Source organism: Gracilinanus agilis, chromosome 1, assembly GCF_016433145.1.
Source record: "Gracilinanus agilis isolate LMUSP501 chromosome 1, AgileGrace, whole genome shotgun sequence".
Taxonomy (NCBI): Eukaryota; Metazoa; Chordata; class Mammalia; order Didelphimorphia; family Didelphidae; genus Gracilinanus; species Gracilinanus agilis.
The window spans coordinates 43556023-43578886 of record NC_058130.1 but is presented as its reverse complement, the minus strand read 5'-3'; the positions used below and the strand labels follow the sequence as shown (position 1 = coordinate 43578886).

Genomic DNA, 22864 nt, shown 5'->3' with positions numbered 1-22864 from the left:
TCAAAGTATCTCTATTTCCTATAACTTTATTTTATTGTGCTTTCTAATTCACTGATGCCTGTATCTCTATTTAAGGAAACTTATCAATGTATATTCTATAATTTATGGCTTGATTTGCCTGGTGATACTGAGGGTTTAGGCTAGCATGTTTTCATATGTCAGACTTAAAACAAGGTCTTTCTCAATCCAGGAAAATGTCCTTCATATAGTGTAATTAATCATCGTTATGCTTTAATATAGAATTCATTCTCACTAAAATGTTAACCATGATCATTAGCATTCATATAGCACCTACAATATAACAAGAACTGTGCTACACATTTTACAATAATACCTCATTTGATAACAACACTGCAAGATAAAGGCTATTATTATCCTTATTTTATAGTTGAGGAAACCAAGGCAAATAGAGGTTGAGACTCACCTTAGGTCACACAAGTACTAAGTATTAGATTCTGGGTTAAATTAATTTTTTCATGATTCCTTTTCTAGTACTCTATGCACTGTGCCAACTCATCTCAAAGAAAGGGGTGGGACAGCAAGGTTAAGGACTAAAGTGTGAACGAAACTATATCTTCATTTCATATAGCTGTAGAAAAAATCTGACAGACTTTCTATGCCTGCAAATTATAGCTAAGAATTGCCTGTACAAGCTTTAAGAAAAAGAATCCAATTTTAAAAGAATTTTTGTAGATAAAGAACCCACCTAAATAGTTTATAAATATCAAAATGTTCATAGAATAAATCATGTGATTTATTAAGGAGCATAATTATTATAATAAAGTCTAATTAATAATTTATTAAGGTGCATAGTACAGATGATGATGATGATGATGAAGGTATTTGTTGTTGACATAATCAGCTAGGTATAGTGGGGTAGCTAGGTAGCTTAGGAGTTAGAAGTGGCTTCACATTATGCTTCTGACACAAACTAGCTGTGTAACTCTGTATATATTACTTAGTTTTTCAATATCTTAGGCTCTGTTTTAAATGTATAAATTGTAGGACAGGTGCTCATATTCTTTGACAGAATGAACTTCCTCACTGGTAGTTACCCATCATAATGGAATAACATTTTACCTTCAGCAAAACACTTCCCCCTGTTTCCTGGCCCCCATTACTATTGCTGAAAGATTCATTCTGAGATGAACATTCCAATTGCTCTGTAGATTATTGCCTATTTATTCTGTATATCTTCTATACGTACAGTTGTTTATATATTACGTTTCCTCTTCTTAGAATATAAACTCTTATCAGGGCAGGGAGCATACTTTTTGCTTTTCTTTTGGCCAGCAAAAGGTGAAAACATAATAAATATTAAAGATTTAAATTTTTATTAATCAATATTATTTTAATTATTAATTAAATAATATGTTATGTATAACATAATAATATAATAAATGTAGTAAAAATAATTGATAATTAATAAAATAAGAAATAAAATACTTTATATAATAATGATTCCCATCAAAATTATAATGGTTACAAATGAACATGTAAAGATTGCTATGATTTTAATGATAAAGGGCTTAGATTACAAAGATTTCACTAAAGTCTATGGCTGTATCGGGTGTTTTATATTCTATAATCTATGTATGTTAGCTTATAATTTTAGAGAAAAATATTGTTACATTGCTTTGACATGAAACTCATCCCCAGGCTCTTTACCCTGCATGAATATATATCACATATATACCACATTTCCTGGTTTTCACATGATGGCATAAGTCATATTGTCTTTATGGATGAAGATGATGGAACTGATAGAATTTTTACTGATGATATGGATATCTTCTAGCAGTAATGCTATTTTCATAACCAACCCAATTATTCAAAAGAATGGGTAAACCTCGTGTTATCAGAACTAGAATATGGGCTTACTTAGAATAAATTCCCTACTGTGAGATAGTATAAACTTTTTAAAGGCACAGATTGTTCCATTTTTGGCTCTAACTCCCTAGAATCTAGCTGAGTACCTACAAGATAGCTGTTTAACAGACATTTATTGATTGGTTGAGAAGATAAGCAGAATTACCTATTATACTTAAACTATATGCTACAATAATATTTGATAAAAATATATTAATAAATACTTTTAAATAAGTGAAGGTTGGTACTTTAAGGAAATAAACCAAAGATGTCCTTTTCTATATTTTTTCTAATGAGATATTTGATCTCTATCTATATTTTCCTCACCTTGGCATGGTCATATCACATTTTAGAATATTTACGTGTTTCCCATTATAGTGAGTGAAAAGTGGCTGCAGATAGTCTTTGTTATAAAATATAGTCATGGCATGTGTTGGAACCACTTAGTCCATTTGTGACTTTAAAAAAATGACAAGTCAATCTTTTAGAATGGCTGTTTTTCAAAATGAAACATACCAGGTAGATTTTGACACATCACGTTTCACCAGTCACATTGTACTCAAGCTTTGCAGACAAGAGTTGTCATAATGAAATCTCCTTGAGACAAGTTGGCAGTGATGTCTTCCAGGGACAGAGCTAGATTCTGCTTTTCTTTGAGACACTCAAAATGGGCTAATGAAGTGATGAAGTAGAACCACTTAAAATTTTCATTATCTGAGAAGGAGGTTTAAAATTAAAAAATACCTAAAGGTCCTGAATGAACAACTTAAACATTTGTGAGCAATTAGCAATTAGCATCTCACCCTGTTTCAAAGAGATATTCATTTTAGCCATTCAAAGAAGGCGATCAATTGAGGCAAATGACCATTTCAAGTGAATGCAATATTATTAGTATTCAGCAAAAATGGGAAATAGAGAAAAGCCTTCAAATGCTAATTATGTCCTTTGGGAATGTACGTGAGGGCATTTTTGATAGGAGAATAGAATATATTTTGAAAGATTTTAAAATGTAGCCTTCTGCTTTACTATCTCTGTACAGACATAGATGTTTGTGATAGTAATAATAGAGTAGCAACTCATGAATGCTATGTTTGGGGCATACATTTTAATCTTTTTTCTACTTTCAAGAACTGCCTATTTAAATGGTTATATTCTACAAGCTTAGCATTGCATTATATTCAGTACAGTTGTACACATGTCCCATATACATAGGTAATTGCATCGAAGAGGAATGTTTCTGAATTAAATCCTACTTAACAAATTACATATGAATTAAATGACTACATCAACACATCTCTGCAGCCCAACACACGAAGACATTTGAGAAAACACAAATATTTTGAGTGGAAACTATAATTTGTGACCAATTAGCTATGTTCAGCTGGTTTTAGAAACACCAACTCTGAGAAATGTTTTATGATGGTACCATTCTGTTCAAATGGAGAGGTGTGACCAACTACCAAGACTCAAAATTACTTCTCCTCTGTGAGTGGGCCTTGGTAAATACCAGTATGTGAGTGCCTCAAGTGACTTGCTAATGTAAGTAGGGCAGAAACCTTGAATTAAACATTTTATATAAAGTGTTTAAAATGGTAAAATGATGTTATCAGATATACAGAAAAGTTCTCAATATGAATAAAATGCAGAGTAAGTATAAGTACCTTTTATGACCAGGTTGCCTGAAGCCTTGGCAATGCCAAACTGATTTTTGGCAATGCAAGTATATGTTCCTGCATCCAACTTGGAAACATTATATATGTTGAGACTGCCATTATCTAAGATAAAGAATCTAAAGAAAAAAAGTATATTATTAATAGAAGAAGGTTATTTTATATAATATAGTCCAGAATTAACAAATCTTTATCTAATGACAGTATTAAATTTTCAATGTTATAATAACCTATAAAAATACCTAATATAATTCCATTTCTCTCATGTTCAATTACTGACTCCACTTCAGAATGCAAACTTCTCCCTTCCCTAAATTCTCACATGATTATAATGTACTTTAAAATGTAAATTTATTAGTTTTTATTTATATTAATATTAAATAGAGAAATAACAATATTATAAAACAAAATTATTAGAACAAATAAGAAATGTAACTATTAACAATATTTCTTTAGAGTACACAAGTTCACTTAGCTTATTAGTAAAAATTGAATTCAGCTTTGGAAAAATAAAGATTAGCTCTTTAGGTAGTCAAGGGCTTCATACATATGGAAATAACTATATAGTCTCAAACACAAAAGTTTTGAATATCCTTGGAATCTCATCAGGTTTAATGGAATGTAGGTATTTTTGTGGTTCTTTGCAACCTGAAGAGCCTTCTTGGAGCCTAGAATAAGCATGTTTCCTTAATGGAAGTCAAAAGCATAATAGTAGATGAAAGACTTGAAAACACTGGGTTTTCCCTGAAAAACTGAAATACACATTGTTACAACAATTGCCTATATTGTTTTTGCTTTCGGCACAGATATATCTATGGAAAGTTCCTTGGAATTTAAATGTCAGTTAACATCAAACTTTGGTATGCCACTCCATAATTGAAGCAAACCTCAAAATGATAATCTACATCAAAGCCCCAAATTTTAATAGAGAAGAAATTGGGAAATTTGTTCAACTTAAGTTGATGCATACTTCAAGGCATAAATATATTTTATGAAAATTAATAGCTTTTAAAACATACTACTTAGAAGCCTTCTTATGATAGCTCTCACTTATGTGAGGCTTAAGATTTTTCTAATCACTTTAAAAATATTATCTCATTTGATCCTCACAAGTTTTTACTATAGATGTCATTATTATCACCATTTTGCAGAAGAGAAATAGAAAACTAATTTTGTTTCTGGGCATGTTCAGCGTCATATTGAATATATTCCTAGATGGGATTTGAAACCAAGTAATCCTGACTCCTTACCTAAAATTTTTATCCATTATGTCTTGCTTTGGCTCAGTAACTATATTTATAGATATTTAATGTTTACATCAACAAAAATGTTTTTAGAAATCATTGGTTTTGAATGAAAATGAATGAAAATTAAGTCATATCATATTTTCTAAGGTATGACAAAAAGCTATTTTGTTATATTCCAAATATATTTTGTTACTAATATATGTATTTCATGCAATATAGCTAAGAGAGCTAATTATCCACTTTGAAACATTGTCACGCTCCCAGCAGAGTATAGCATCAGATGGGGATTTGACTGAAATCAGCTTCTGATTTGAGGTTAATTATCACTGACTGTGTTCTACTCACTGTCAGTGAATTGAAGCAGTCACACCTGTATTTTGAATGTTCAGTGATACATAACTAAATACAAAAGTAAGGTCCTCTGCTATATACTGGAGAGAGATTTTTTTTACAGATCCAGGGATATAAGTCAAGTGATTTTGCAATACTTTGTAAGTTCCAGAATTCAATCCTTCACTATAAGGTTTAAGAGTAATTTGCAATCTAATAAGACTGTTCATTTCTTGCTCTGCCACAGAGGTATATTGGAAATAGGGAATGACTTGTTTAGTTACATTCTATAAAGCGAGTCCTTATTTAGTTGTATTAGGAGGTAAAGTTTGAGGAGAATGAAGTAGTTGCCACATGGCTATATCATTTTTAAAATTACCTGTGGTATTTCTGGGGACAGAACCAAAATGGTAGTTTGAAGAAAGCATTGAATCAAGCCCTTCCAATAATCCCCTCCAGCCAACTTTAAAATAATGCCACAAATTGAATTCTGGAGTGGCAAAGTCCATGAAAGGTCAGAGTGAGACATTCTTTCTTCCAAAGACAATTTAGGAAGTCAGAAAAAGAAATCTATCATAAACAGGTAGAGGCTGGTCCAGAAACCAGGAGGATGAAACACCAGTGATAGAATTGGTGGTAGACAGAATCAACATCTTTAGGAGTATTCAAACCAGAAACAATAAAAAGACCTGGAATCCAATCAGAAAGAGATTACAAGGAATGTCTATGTTAGCAATGAGCATAGGACCATAGGCAGACTGATAACTTCAGTGCTTAAATACACTTCTAGGTCATGGTCCAAGGGCAGATTGGAGTAATTTTTTTGTCAAAAGGAATTGGGAACCCTTGGAGCAATATCATATATGAACCCAAGTAACAGGGGCCGTTGGTATCATTGAGTCTTAAGGGATCAGAAACCTTAAGAAACAGTATTACTTCTGGTCCAAAAGAAATAGCCCTGAAAAGCAATTGTGATTGTATTCTCAAGGGATTGAGGTGCCCTTCCTAAATATGTGACCTCAATGAATCAGGTGACAAATCCAACATACATAAAGAATTATCATTTTGCCACTGAAAAGTGATTGTGCAAGGCATGTATGGACTTTTGTAATGATATGTTCTTCAGTACAATCATAGGGGAAAGGTACAGATAAAAATAGTGTAACAGAATATATCTAATAGGCAAAACATAGTAGCTTAAAATGATTCAGTGTAACAGAAAGATATTGATTAGATTAATATATGAACTTAAAAAAATTAAACCTTAAAACAATCAGCAAATACAATAAGCATGACAAAATATAGGCATTAAATTCAAAAGTTCTTTTCTTCAATTCTAATAGACTTTTTCACTATTATGGAGAGGGAAAAAAACCTCAAAAAGTTAACATCAATTAAGGTCCAGATCTCTTTAAGGTTACTTCCCCTCCCCCAGTATTTATCATCCAATTGCATTTCTTTGGTCAGAGCTCTGGAGTTACTCATACAGGCACTAGGCAGAATCTCAATTCTGCATGTTGAGAGTATTTAAGATTTTCAAAACTTTGTCAAAATATTCCAATTTGGTATGTAATTCAAGCAGCCTAGCTTGTTGCTGCATTTTCTTGAGGAGAAGTAAGTAAAATGGGAAATAAACAATGAAAATAAAAACTGCCAGTAAGAGAATTAAGCAGAGCCAATATGTGTTTTTTAATTCTATCAACTCACACTGTAATTTTAGAGTTTCAAACATTCATTGTAACAACACTATTCCTCAAAAAAAAAAAAAAAGCTTAATGGATTTTATCTACAGGTAAACCAGAAGATAAAATAAAATCTTTCAGGTGTTAGGCAAGGGCTTTTTTTAAAAAAAATATTTTCCTGTGCCCTCTTCCCTAAGGGCAAAACTGCAAAGAAGAACAATAGAGTATTTAAATATGAAAGACTGGCTTCTCTTGGTGTTTTGGGTCAAGAGAAAAAAAGGAAAAAAATCTGAGACTTTCCCCCCAAAACTCTGACTTCATATCCACTGATTTGTGTTTTCAGCCCTCAAAAAAAATGGCAGAGAAGTCCCCTTCCTGTGAGAAATTCTGAGTTGCACCTCTCTCTCAGCCAGGAACCCAGGGACAGCTTAAGAATTCCACTTAGAAACCAGAAGGGGGTGGGGTTGAATATTGTAGATTTTTTTGTTTGTTTTGTTTTTTCTGTTCCATGCTGGGTTCCCCTGCTGAAAAATATGGCTAGGACAGGCTGGGAACTCACATTGGGGGAAAAGGGGAGGGGAAAGAATTTATGTCACCCTACTGTGGGAAAAAAAGTGGTGCGAGTGGCATGTCTGGTTTTGGGCTTTCTGAGACTTCAGGCTGGATGGGGACCACTCAGTAGTGGCAGGAGCACAGGCAGCAGGGCTGAGAGAGTAAGCATGAGAAGCAGCAGGAGAGAAAATGCAGCTTGCAAAATTTATCTACTCTATTTTCTTTTTTAAGGCTTAAAATTTTTTGAGAATTCTATCCCAAAGTGGTATGCCAAAATGTGAGATTAAAAAAATAATATCCAAATACTCCAAGTATTATAATTTTATAAGGTTTTTTTTATAACTTGAAGCAAAAGGAAAATTGGCAGCCTTAGTAAAGAAAAAGAAAGTTCCCTGACCTCACACGCAGGAGAAGAGAAAAAAGGCAGAGTTCCAGCAAACTTTTAAGCACTATGTAAGGACACAAACATTGGGGCACAGGGAAAGGGATGCTGGGAGATGAATTTCAAGGGTACAAGATTTCTAATTATACAACACTAAAGGAACTGACTTGAAATCTGATATTCTGGTTGACAAAGAGCTGTGATTACTACCAAGAATAACATACCCAGCAAAGCTGAGTGTACTCATTCAAGGGAAAAATAAATATTTAATGGAATAGAGGATTTTAAATCATTCCTGATGAAAAAAAACCTAGCTGAATAAAAAGATGACTTTGAAATACATGATTCATAAGAAATATGAAAGGGTAAACCTGAGAAAGAAATCATAAGAGTTTTAATAAAGTTAAACAGTTCAACTTTCTATATAGGAAGAAGACATATGTAAGTTCTAAGAACTTTATCATTATTAGGATAGTTAGTAGGATTCTATATAGCAAGAGACTGAAGTGCCCAGAGAATTATCCCCATAAATGAGTCTGAACCAACAATGCAAAATGCAAAGGGACTTTATGGTCTTTAGTTTAAACTAAGGGTCTCACATTGAAAGGCTGATGTGTAACCACAAGCTGTGCCTGAGCTGAGCTTTTAAAGGGTAGTAGGCAGCAGGGGACAGGGTAGGGGGATGTCTTTAGGTTGGGAAATCTTGCAGAAAAGGGGAATGTCTGCAGGGATGAGTTCCTGCAGATAAGGGGAAGGTCTGCAAGGTAGATAAAGTTAGGCTCTGGAGACCAGAGGTCTGCAAGTTTGGAATTCCTGTGGACAAGCCTGTTTCACCATAATGTCATACAGGGGTCAAGATTTTTAATTCTGACTCTATCTAGGTTCTACAAGACCAATGTAATGAGTTGATTATGTTGAGATGATGCTAAAAAATGAATAGGCAAAAAAGAGCAATGCCTTGAGAGAAGGAAAATTATCTTAAACAGAAGAGATACTCAAGGAAGAGTTTTTACACTAGGGAAGACAATACCTAACCTCACTTACATCTCATATCTAAATTAGTTTAAAATGAGAAAAACATTCAAACATATGCATATATGTATATATGTATAAAATGTAAAATTTAAATTAGTATCCAATAACTCTAAGGATTATATTTTATAAAGTTTATTAATAATCACTTGAGGCAGAAGAAATAAAAGAACAAAATTAGAAAGCCTAAATACTCTCACCCAACCATCACAACTGGCTTCCCAGGAGCAAAAAGAAAGGGAGGAGCTACACAAACTTATATCTTCCCTACATTAGTATGTTTGTTTAAATAAGTAAATGGGATGATGCTGGGAAAGAGAATGCTGGGGAGAAAATTCTAATTTCATAATATATACATATATGCACATACACAAGCATACATGAACACATTTATGATTATGCAATTGGAAATAGAAATCTTTCTTATCAATGAAGTAGAAGGGGAATGCAATAAGAGAAAGAGGGGGTGATAAAAGGGAAGATAGATAAAATAAGACAGTGATCAGAAGCAAAATTAACTTTAGGGGAGGGACAGGTTAAAAATAAAGATAGAAGGATTAATAGAAGAAAAATTTTATCAAAGGAAATACAGAGTTAATTGTCATAATTCTGAATGTGATGAATTCACCCATAAAATGGAAGCAGATTGCAGAGTGGACCAGCAACCAGAATTCAAAGTGTATCATTTACCAGAATCAAACTCAAGACAGAGAGATCCAAAGTTAAAATATGGGGATGGAAGAAAATCTATTATTCTTCACCTGGAGTAAAATAAAGTCATGGGTAGCAACATAATCTCAGAAAAAGCAAAAGGAAAATAATTAAAAGAAGTAATTTAATTGAAAAAGACAAGTAGGGAAACTACATCTTGCTCATGGGAATAGAAAACAGTATAGCTCTTTTCAGTTGTATATGGCACTTTCACCAAAAAAAAGACCACATATTAAAGAGTAAAATCCTAACAAACAAATGTGGAAAAATAGAAACATTATATACAGCCATTCCAGAATATAATGAAATGAAAATCAATTTAAAAAGAACTGTATGGGCAGCTGGGTAGCTCAGTGGAGTGAGAGTCAGGCCTAGAGACAGGAGGTCCTAGGTTCAAACCCGGCCTCAGCCACTTCCCAGCTGTGTGACCCTGAGCAAGTCACTTGACCCCCATTGCCCACCCTTACCAATCTTCCACCTATGAGACAATACACCAAAGTACAAGGGTTTAAAAAAAAAAAAAGAACTGTATGTGAGCTGATTAAACATTAATTCAAAACTAAATACTATATTAAATAATGAGTGGAAAAAAGAAAAAAGTCATAGAAACAATCAATAATTTTTCTAAAATGAATGACAATAGGACAATATCCCAAAATCTGTTGGATGCAAGCAAAGTAGTAATTAGTGTAAAATGTATATGTATAAATGTGTTCATCAACAAAAGATAGAAAGAAGGGATCAGTGAATTGGATATGCAATAAAAAAAAAACACTAAAAAAGGAGCAAATTAAAAATCACCAATTAAACAATCAATTGGAAATCCTGAAAGTTAAAGGAGAAATAATAAAATGAAAAGTAAAAAATACTTTTTAAACTAATACATAAGAATTTTAGCTGACTATGAAAAATAAAGCATTTTGTTAAATTGATTTAAAAAAGAAACAATAAAATCACATTACAAGCTTAAAAAATGAGGGGAAAAGTGAATAAACCACTAATGAAGCATTAAAGATCTCTTTTACCCAATTGTAAATGAGCAAAACTGATGATCTAAATGAAATGAATGAATATTTACAAAAAATATGAAGTGCCCAGATTAATAGCTTAGAAATAAATACCTTAGAAAATACCTTAGAAAAAGAAGTTGAAGAAAGCATTCAAGTACTCCCTAAGAAATAATCCCCAGCACTAGATAAATTTACAAGTGAAAATTTCCAAACAATTAAATAATAAGTAATTCCAACACACTATTAAAAAAAAAACCCTAACAAAACAGATTAACAAGTATTTCTACCAAATTTCTTTTACTGCACAATATGGTGCTGCTGATGTCTAACCAAGGAGAGCAAAAACTGAAAAAGAAAACTATAAACCAATTTTCTTAAGGAATATTGATGCAAAAATTTAAATAAAATACCAGAAAGGAAATTTCAGCAATAAGTGACAAACATCACATACTAGAAATAGGTAAGATTTATACTAGGAATACAGAGCTTATTCAAGAATAGGGAAAAAAACCCAACTGTTAAAATGATTCACCATATAAATTTAAAAATTATATGATTACATCTATATATGGTGAAAAATCTTTTGACGAAATACATCTATTCGTATTAGGACACTAGCACACAGAAGACTTAAGAGTGCCCTTTTTAAGATAATAAATACAATGGAATGGTCAACTGAGGTAAAAAGAGAATTGTATGTACTGTAGAGTAGAAAAAGAATTATTCTGAGAGTCAGAAAAACTGGATTTTTGTCCCCCTTTGCTCCTAGCTACCTGTGTGTTCCTTTGGCAAATCACTTGGGGGGGGGGCAGTATTGATAAGGAATGAAAGTCCTCGGCATTGGGTCATAACAAAGACAACTAGAGGTGAGTCAGAAGTTCAGCTTCTAGAGAAATGAAGTGACTAACCTGTCCCTCCTCTCTAAAATTAGCTTTGGGTGTGTCTGGCTAGGAAGAAGAAGTTACATGGCAAAATAATACTTTCAGTATTAAAAGTAGCCCAAGGTAAGCTTCTAGCTTAAAGTGGTTTCTATGGCATGATAGAAGAAGTTTTATGGATATGTCAGAAGTTTAACTAGGAAAACAATGATACAATACATACATACACACACACATATACATACATACACACATACACACATACTAACATACACTTTTTTCCCTGATTGAATGCCTTTTTATGTTGAGGATTAATTTTAATTTTTTTTCTATTTATCCTCATATCTCATAACAGGGCCTAGTATATAGTAGGCACTTAATAAATGCTTGTAGAACTTCATAGTGAATTTACAGAAGCATATTAATGAGACTTATATAAAGCAATATGTAATTGAACACACGAGCTATACCACTGGTAGGGACAAGAATAATTACTATAGGAGAACTGTCTGTAAATAGAAGATGTTTTAGAGCACCTTTGAACCCATTTTATTTTACAGATGAAGAAACTAAGGACAAAAAAGTTTAAGTGATATCCCTAATTTAACCCACCACAAACCCTTTAGAGTATTAGGGTTTTGATATAGAAGAGTAAAACGAACATTTTAACTAATTTAAGGCAATATATTATAGCCACATAAATTGGACAAATTTTCTTCCTTTACAATTTTCTACATGAATAATCCCTTCCTGAACACTTCCTATATTTGTGTCTTGGCAGTGATTCCTAACTTCAAACTATTAAAATTTGATTAAAAATGATTAAAATAAATGATGGGCAATCTCCAATCAACATTTTTTAAAAATGTGCTTACAATGTATTAGACACTATAATATAATGAGCATAGAAATATGCATTGCGTGAAAATACATGTACAAAATATACTCATGTTCCCCGTTCTTTTGGGTAAAGGCGAAGAAGTGTCAGGATGGGAGAGAACATAACTCAGAAAATATTAGAAAACAATTATTAAACATTATATTGACATGTGTGTAGAGTAAGAAATTATTGTGTTATTAATTGGGATTTAATGAGAATTACCTCAGGCAGGAGTCCCAGGTTGATGATCTTAGATCCTGAAGGACTAGACTAAATTTTAAGTACCAATCTTGAGTAACCTTTTGTCTTAAGAGGACTCTCCTATTGTATTTTTGTATTTGGATTATTGTAGCTTCTAACAGGAGGTCAAACCCAATGGCTTGAATGATTCTCCCCTCAGCTCTTCTATATAATCCAGTCCCTAAACACTTCCCTCTTTGTATCTCTCTCCAACTTCCAGGTCAGTTCTCTAAAATATTGATTTGTTTGGATGTGAAGCTATTCTCCAATTTCTTGAAGATGTTAATAAACTTGAATGTATTCATTGTAAAGTCAGTGTAAAACTATTTAACACTGTCTCCAACTATTGTAAAATGTTATAATTCCTCCTGGGAGACTTAATTACTTCAGGATTCTCCTATAAGTAAGGGTTCTTTTGTTTTTTTTTCTGTAAAATTTTGGGCATTTGTTTTGGGTCACAACTTGAGGCAGTGCCCCACATTTTCTCTGTAATCCCTTGAGGCATCTGTCTTTGGTCTTCAACTTGAGACAATGCCACTCCCTCCATCTCTTTCCCTCTCAATAAAGCCTTATATTTTAAAGGACTGATCTCCATGGTTATATTTTTGTTAATAAGTGGTAAAGGAACTTTGAAATTTCCAAGGGTCCCTCAATTTCCGCCCACACAACATGTAATCTGGAAAAGCAAACAAATAATGTACTATTAGCCAACCACTGTGCTATAACATTTGGGATATAAAGAGAGACTGAAAATGAGTCCCACCCATCAAGGAACTCATATGTTCTAATAAATAGATGACATTTAAATAACAGAATTAAATAACAGAAAAAGATAAGTTCAGTGAAAATAGAAGGTGATCTACAAGGGGAAAGGCTTTAAAAGTCAAATATAGGATTTTCTCTTTGATCCTGGGAGCAAAGATAAGTCACTTTTGTCAATTCACCATGCCAAGCAATGGGAATATAAGAAGAGTTAGGCAGAATCTTGCTTTCTTTCATTGTTGTTTAGTCTTATCTAGTCTTCATGACCCCATTTTGAGTTTTCTGGGCAAAAATTCTGGAGAGGTTTATTATTTCTGGCTCCAGCTTATTTTACAGATGTAGAAGGAAAGCAAACAGGGTTAAATGACTTTCCCAGGATCACATAGCTACTAAATGTCTTAGTACATATTTGAAACCAGGAAGATGATTCTTCCAGACTCTAAGCCAGACACTCTGCTGTGCCACTTAGCTACCTTGTGTTTACATGGAATCTAGAAACACTCACTTATAGCCTAGCAAGATATGATGACCCTCAGTCTAGTTAGCTTGGAGGTAAAAACCTCAAGTTTGACCTTATCTTATAAGAGGTTCTCCCTGAGGAAAATTCCAACCTCACAACTCTTAGTCTAACAATAGACCCTAAAGTAGTTTAGGTGGGGATGGCTAATCCCATCAGGTGTTAAGTATCTTTTTGTCCCAAAAGTTTATTGCCTTAAGCCAAAGTTCTTTACCTAGGTAGCCCAGCCCTTGGCTGGATCTTTCCCTTTTGTGTCCATTGTAAAGTCAATCTCTCATTCTTATTCCTATCTAGAACTCCTGATTTTCTTTGTTACTTCTGAAAAGTCAATCAACTATACTCTCTAGCCCAGTGATGGGGTAAACTTTTTAAAGAGGGGGCCAAAGGAAAGGAAATGCTCATCTGTCTGTCTGTTTTTAAGGCAACTCTTTCGAAGTTTCATTGTATTGTATCCTACTCACTGTAGTTGTTAGATTAGGAAAAATGTCACCCTGCCAGATAGAACATCTCAGGGGGCCACATCTGGCCCGCAGGCTATAGTTTGCCCAATCACTGCCTAGTCCATGGTTCCCCAAGAGGTATATAGGTTTCCCAATTTTAATGAGTCTTTGGAGTTGTCATCTAGTGAGGTGATTTCACCCAGGGGTCAGTGACCAGAGCAGCCAGAGTCTAGAGATTCTGCAAGTGTTTATAGCACACAGATCTACAAGAAGGCCTGATTAAGCACTAACCTTTTCTCCTTAATTAAAGAGTGGTTTTTCTGACTATTTAATAGTTCTGTGTTTTTTCAGTTTAGCATTCCTTTCTAGGAGCTTACAATCTAATGTGGATAGGTAAAGTGGGATATATATATATATATATATATATATATATATATATATATATATATATGCAAAAATGGTGTGATAATTGTAGATTGTTAAAAACACATGAGGAAGATATACTCAAAATGTCTCAGGAATATAAAATTGATATATTATTTTTTAGCCAGGGGAGGGGCAAAATAAGAGGAAGGAAGAAAAAGCAAAGGGAGGGAAGCTTTTGGAGAAGTGCTTACTGATTTGTGAGTTAGAAAGATTTCAAATGAGAATCAGTAAGAGTTAAATTTAGCCACAAGGTACATGCCCAAGAGCCAGAATATAGAGAGAGGAGAGGACAAAATGATAAAGGAGGTTTAAATATATTCCAGAAGATGCCCAGAACATAGCATAGGTGAAAGAGGTGAGTATGAACAAAATCTGGAATGATATGTTGGGGTCAGAAGGTGTAGGGCCAAAAAGGATAGGATCAGAGTTACTGCTTTCATTGAGGAGGCAATGGAAAACCACTGTAGGTTCCTTAGTAGAAGAAATAAAATAAAAGGGATTTAGTAAGATAACTCAGGCAGAGAAAAAAAAATTAAAGGACACAAAGGAAGGAAAATTAAAATACATATCAATCATATCCCTTACAGTAAGAAAAAAAAATAATCCATGCAATTATTTTGTTACATTTAATTTGCTGGGTTCATTACACAGGAATAATGCTTTGTGCTATTTTCTGGGTGAGACACAGATCACCATGATGAAAAATTCTCTTGTCTACTAAAAAGTATAAATAGTTCAGATTACTTCTCATTTACTTTTTTCCATTTATGTTAAAGTGATGAGAAGATATATTAGAAAGCATGGAGTCTCTACTTAGTGTTTTCATTTAGACCTGAATAAATTATAGAATAAATTATGGAAGAGACCATAAGACTCCTTTAGTCAATCCCTCTTATTTTACAATATATATGTATATTATTATAATATAACAGAAATAGATACAAATACATCTATATATGTTATATAATATGCAATAATAAATATATGCATATATTTGTGGGTGGGTATGGGTGGCTATGTTTTTAAAAACATAGATATGTATATATTGAAATGAAGTATCTCAGATATTCTAGAGTGGGATAATTGATTGCTGGAAACACATGTCTAGCATAGATAGCAGCTGCTTCTCAGTGAGACCCTTGTCATAAGCAAGTTTTCCAAATTTTGAGGACCCAGAATATTATCAATTGCTATACTTCTTAAACAGAGCAAAAAGAAGGTATTGGACAATGACAATTTCTCACTGCTAAAACTGGAGCAATCTGCTCTTTTTATAGTAAGATTATTAACTAGAAGATTGCTTCATGTTCTGTCTAAAGATAATACCATAGACCATGAAATTTTAATTGGCTCTCTAATTTTCCTGAGATCTAGTAAATGTCAAATAGATGGGATTAAAATGAGTTTGATAAGAGGTTGTGAAAGTGTGGATAAATTGTGACTCAACACTTGAGTTTTGAAGTAAAACATCCCTGTGGAATACAGCTTAGATAAAATTATTTATATTGTTTTTAAATTATCTTTGCACCTGATTATCATAATTAAAGTATAATTTATAAGCTAATCCTTATGTCATTTAATAAATGAAACCCTTCTTTACTTCAGTATAGACTTTAATAAGCCAAAAATAATGCTGACATAATAATCTTCAAACAAATAAACAGAGTGAACAGCTCTGAGCAAATCAGGAATGGCACTTTTCAACTATTGATAATAGTTGTCTTCAGAAGCATCATTTTGCCAACTAGAACAGACCCTAACCCAGTCAAAGAAATCACAGCATTAACCCACTATATTAAGAGAAAGTAAAGAAACTATAGTAGATGATAGCTATTGAGAATTAATAATAATAGAGCCATGTAACATTAAATTTCCAAAATAAATTAATCTAGCCATGGTGGGATAGCTAGATCACTCAGTGGACAGAGAACCAGGCCCAGAGATGGGAAATCCTAGGTTCAAATCTGGCCTCAGACAATTGCTAGCAGTGTTTTCCTTGGCAAATCATTTAACCCCAATTGCCTAATTTTTATGACTCTTGTGCCTTGTAACCAATTCTAAATAGATTCCAACATAGAATATAAGGGTTTAAAAAAATCTAGCTGGATTTCCTTCCTGGGAGCCAAGATGGCAGAATAAATGATGTTATACTCTCCAAATTATTCTATATACACAGAAAAAGAAAATAAATCACCTTAAAATAAAACTGGAGAAACCTGTCTTTTTCCTAGAGTTAGAAAAGAGAGTAGCTTAGGTAGTACAGTATCTGTAAGAATCATCAGAACTTCAGGCAACTCAATATGTTATGACTCTACCAAAGGCAATGAATCTTCAGAACAGTTAGGAACCCATCATGAGCCACCCTACACAAGTATAGAAGGCACACTTCTAAATAGCAGTGGAAATCTGAGGCTAAAGGGAGAAGAGAAAAGGTTAGGCTGAACCACAGGAAACTATTCACTTCATTGAGGCATCAGAGATGTCATGGCAGCAGAGGGCCTGAGGCAGCAAAGTCCAGAGCAGTGGATCTGCCCAGCCCACAGAACAACAGGAGAACAATTAACACTGGAAACTGAATATAGTTGGACAAAGCAACTGTAAATCTCCTCATAGCAATTTAGGATGGTCACTCCTCAACAGATACAACTTGAGAAACAAAACAGCAAGGCTCATGTCAAACCACCAGAGAAGAGAACTCTACAAACTTAGAGCAGTGTTCCCTCTAACACAGGAAGAAAGAAATACCTTAAAAGATAGACAAGGTAAGAGGGAGTGAGAACTAGGAAAATGAGCAAATGGCAAAAAAAAAAAAAAAAAAGTAACTAACTTAGAGGTCAGAAAGTTACTTTAGTGACAAAGAAAACCAAATGAACTCAGAAGAGGACAACAATGTCAAAAAGGAAACATGTGAAGCCTTGAAGGAAAGTGTGAAAGATACCAGGCCCCAAAAAGAACTCCTGGAGTAATTGAAGAGAAGTTAAAAAATAATAGTGGAATTGACAGAAAAATTCAACAGCTAGGGAAAAAATTAACTGAAGAAATCAACTTTCTAAAAATTAGAATAAGCCAAAAGGAAAGAGTGCCAAAAATACATTGAAGAAAATGACTACTTAATAAATAGAATGGACCAAATGGAAAAATAGGCAAAAGCAACAATTGAAAAACAAATCTATAAAAAATGGAAAAGAAAACACAAAAACTTAAGGAAGAAAATAATTTTCTAAAAATTAGAATGGGACAAATGGAAGCTTAGGAAACCTTAATACATCAGGAAATAATATGACAAAATCAAAAAAAAATTTAAAAAAATGGAAGAAAATCTAAGTATCATTAGAATACGTGAAAGCCAGAAAAAAAAAAGATCCTGGACACCATGCCACAAGGAATTTTCAGGGAAATCTTCCCTGATATTCTCAAATAAGAAGGAAAGATAAAAATTGAGAGAATCCACTGATCACCTCCAGAAAGAGCCTCCAAAATGGAATAGCTCAGATGTAGCCACATCCCTAAACTCAAAGTGAAGGGAAAAGTAATACAATGTATTAGAAGGCAACAATTCAAATACCATGAACCAATATTAAGGATCACATGGACCTAGCAACTTCCACATTATAAGACTAGTGGCATGGGATATCATGTTCTTAAAGGCAAAGGATGTAGGTCTAAAATAGAGAATTACATATCCACTATACTCCAAAAAACTAAACATATTCCTCCAGGAGAATAAAATAACATTCATTGAAATAGAGGAATTTCAGACTTTCCTGACCAAAGAAGCAGAGATGAAAAATTTAATGAACAAATCTGACACCCAAGATAATCATAAAAAAAAATGAAAAGAAAACTTTAGGTTTTTGATGAGGTGGAATTTTATACATCATAACTAGGAAGGTAATATTTGAAATAATTAGATATCTATGATACTTGAGAAAGGTAAGGTACTTAAAGTATGAAAGATACCTAAAGTACCTAAGATATTTAAGATTTATATTACTATTAACATAATGAAAAGAGGCACACAGGAAGAAAGAGGAAGCTAAAAGTGGTGCATTGATTTGTCCCCCAAAAAGAGGAATGGGAAAGAGAGGAAAAGGGAAAATGAAAGTTAGGAGAGGGTAAACTATTCATTAAGAAGCATCTAAGAGGAAAATATAGGGGAGGAGAAGATGGATAAATGGTTATGCTTGAACCTTTCCTCTCATTAGAACTAGATCAAAGTGGGAATAATTCTTACATACTTTATGCTTTAGGAAAGTAGGAAGGTAGAGAAAACAAGGAAAGGGGGAATGGACAAAAAGATGGATAAAATGAGGGAGGAATACTTGAAAACAAAACATCTGTGAACAAGGAAAGGCTAAAATGATAGAGAAGAGTTAGCAGGGAGAAAATTAGAGGGAAACATACAATTATTGTTCATAACTGTGAATATGAATAGGATAAACTCACCCACAAAAAAGAAAAAAGATAAGAGTAGATTAAATAAGAGAATCCCACAATATGCCATCTACAAGAAACATTTAAAACAGAGAATATACAGAGTAAAAGTAAGAAACTGGAGCAGAATCTATGATGCCTCAGCTAAAGTTAAAAAAAAAAAAAAGCAGGGGTAGCAGCAATCATGATCTCAGACAAAGCAAAAGTAAAATTTCATCTACTCAAGTTATGAGGAAGGAAATTACATCATAATAAAAGGCAACATAGATAATGAAATATCTCAATATTTAACCTATTTTCACCAAATAGTATAACATTCAGATTCTTAAAGGTAAAACTATATGATTTATAGAAGGAAATAAATAATACAGCATTATTAGTGGTGGACCTGAACTTTCTTCTTAAAGAAACATATGCATACAAACAAACAAAAAAATGGAAAGAAGTTAAGGCAGGAAATAGAACTTTAGAAAGTCTGGATATCATAGACCTCTGGAGAAAATAGAAAGGGAATAGATATGAATATATCTTCTTCTCAGCAGTATGTTGTTTCTTCACAAAACTTGTAGCTACAAGCATGCACCTCCCAAAGAACATCACAATACCAAGCAATCTTGTTGGCTAATGAACACATAACTTTTCACCTGGTGCAGAACTTAAATCCTACAACTCTGATCCCAGATTTACTTATAGAAGGAGAAATTATACACATCTGTGAAGATGCACTTAATATAGTGCATAAAACAAGGGCAGATTTATTTGATAAGCCCATGAAAAACCCCGATTTGATCTTATTCACAGATGGATCATCATACATAGTAGACAATCAGAGATATACTGGAGCAGCCATAGTGACAGCCTTTGAGACCCTTTGGTACTCATCATTACTATCCACCATGAGTGCTCAAGGAGCAGAATTAGTTGGATTGATGCATGCTCTAAAGCTTGCTGAAAATCGCAAAGTGAACATTTTTACCAATTCTCTTTATGCTTTCACAGTCATGCATCATTCTGGTGAAATCTGGAAAAATCGTAGCTTCATACATCCAATGGCAAACAGATAGCATATGGGAATTTAATTAATCAGTTGTTGAACGCTATCCAATTACCAGCCCGAGTGTCAGTAATTCACTGAAAGGCTCATACAAAAATCCAAGGGCCACTGGAATCGGCGAACAAACGTACAGATATCACAGTCAAATTTGTGGAGAGGTATGTACCACTTACAATTCTGAACTTATCTTTGGTGGAGGAAAATGATCTTAAAAATGCATACTCCCCAAAGGAAGTGAAGAATTGGAAGAAACATCACGGTGCACACTTAGCTAACAGAGTTTGGCTGGGAGCAAATGGAAAATCCATGTTGCCTAAATCCCTATATTTCACCTTCCCCAATGCACTACACCAAAAAGGGCATTATGGAAGTCTGGGCATGGCAGATTCCATAACAAGGTATTGGAATGCAAGGGGCATATATGAAGTTGCTATGAGAGTTTCACAGAGGTGCAGAATTTGTATGCAATATAACCAGACAATTACAAAAGTCCACAGTCTGGGAGGTAAACCACTAGCCTATACACCATTCGAATGCTTACAAATTGACTACATCACTATGCCAAGGAGTCAAGGTTACAGATATGCATTAGTGAGAGTGGATAGATTAACTAAGTGGCCAGAAGCTTTCCCAGCAAAACGTAACACATTTTGTTTGTTGTGAAAGTCTTACTGAGAATTAATGCCCAGATTCTCTATTCCTTTCCATATTCCTTCTGATTCTGGTTCCCACTTCACTAGTAAGATTTTAGCTACAGTATATGAAACCTTAGGAGTCAAACAACATCTTCACTCAATATACAGACCCCAGACTAACAGACAAATTGAACATGTGAATAGATCTTTGAAGACTCTTGTAGCCAAAATCTGTGCAGAATCTCACATGAAATGGCCTGATGCTTTACCATTGGCACTATTCCATCTCAGATGCCAACCCAACAGCATTACACACTTATCACCATTTGAAATGCTGTATGGCCATCCACCTTTCCATGGCAAGTCACCTCAAAGCATTCACAAATTATCACATCTGGGTATGGAATGCAAACTCTATGAGTACATTAAATTACTCAAGCAATGTTTAAACCAACTTCATAAAATTGGCTTGATACACCAAAGAGTACCCTTTGATTTTAGTCTATACAACTTCCAACCTGGAGATTATGTTTTCATCAGAAACCTCACTAGGAAGTCTGTGTTAGAACACAAGTGGCAAGGACCATCCTTGGTAATTCTAACAACTCCAAGTGCAAAGTTAAAGGAAGGGATCCTTGGTTCCATGTCACCCATGTCAAGCCAGCAAAAGACATATCCCAACAACAAACATAAGATCCAGTTATCATACAGCACAAAGATAAATTAGCACCAACCAATCAATCAAATAAATCCTTAGAAAATCCATAGCTTATACAAAAGACCATAGAACCAAAGAAGCAATTAGAATAACAATCAGAGCATGAATCAGAACCAGAATTAGACCAAGAACCAGTGAACAATTAGATATTACACCAAATTTTACACCCAAATGATTATCCCAATCCCAATTAAACTTAAAAGAATCATCCGTAAACCATTATGACAATGAAAAAGAATCAACAGCAGAAGACACAACATTTGATTTGCAATCAATCAAGGCCTAGACACTGACATCAACGAATAAATGAAAACACAAAAGACTTTATCATGAACTTTTGTTACCTCTAATCATCTTTATTAAACCACACAAAAAAAGAAAAGATCAATCACGTTTCATAGACATTTGAACTTTGTTCCTGACACAAGTCAACACACTAGAACGTCAGTTCCAGTGCCAAGTTGACAAGTGCGTAGGTAACATCAAATGAAACAAGTTAGGTGTTGCTGACTTCACAGATCATCACAAGGACAGCAAACCTGAGGACTACAAAAGACATCCATGACTCAGATACACAATTGGTATATGGGACAACAAACCACACTACGAAGAGGAGCATAGGATCAGCGTTGGACCCATGCATTTGAAAAACATAACTTACACCCAACAGAATTCTCACTGCATCCAACACTTTAGATTCCATCCACACAGTACATATACTTTGCAGAAGAATTCCAGTGGAGTAATATGTAACACTTCATTACACAGAAAGGTCACACTAGACAACACATAGAACATTTTCCTAACTTCACATCTACATGTGAAACATAAACTCACACTTAAGAGAGAAGTTTTTCTGCCTTAGCACAGAGTTTTCCTCTTACCTTGGTTCAGACACCTTCTACTCAAATCACCTGACATTTCTTGTAAATAATATAAATATGTAAATGTTTGCTTACTAACTCTTAGCAATAAATTTTACTAACACACAGGGACAGTTAGTTTGATAAGTTAGAAAAGGACAGAATTTTCTAAACTTTATTTGTAAATTCTGTACATAGCTTAAGTCTATAGTTTAACCAAAAGACTTACAAAGAATATTAATCTTACTTATTCTTACTAACGTTTCTAACATAGGCATAAGTGTACTAACATGTCAAAATACTTACTTTAGAAAGTGAATTATTAGAAACTTAGATTGCAGAAATTTTTCTTAATTGATACTTTTGTTGTTAAATCATGAAATTAGATAAGTACATAGATAGAATTTATTGCTTTGTTTTAGTTAACAAATGTTAGCTTTGAGACAGTGTGTTAATGTTTGCAGTTAATCTGCTTTTCCTTTCTGTTCAAAAATTTTTGCAAAACCAAAACCCCCATGCCTTCCCCATAACC

The 22864-nt window shown here is 33.6% G+C and overlaps 1 protein-coding gene across 1 annotated transcript in view; it reads right to left on the bottom strand.

The window, feature by feature from the left end:
* Positions 1 to 22864, bottom strand: part of LOC123247107 (contactin-6-like) — a 302957-nt gene that overhangs the window by 69621 nt on the left and 210472 nt on the right. Inside the window, exon 10 of the mRNA XM_044675908.1 lies at positions 3531 to 3658. Within this exon, the coding sequence (XP_044531843.1) occupies positions 3531 to 3658 (128 nt within the window). The remainder of the gene's footprint in view (positions 1 to 3530; positions 3659 to 22864) is intronic.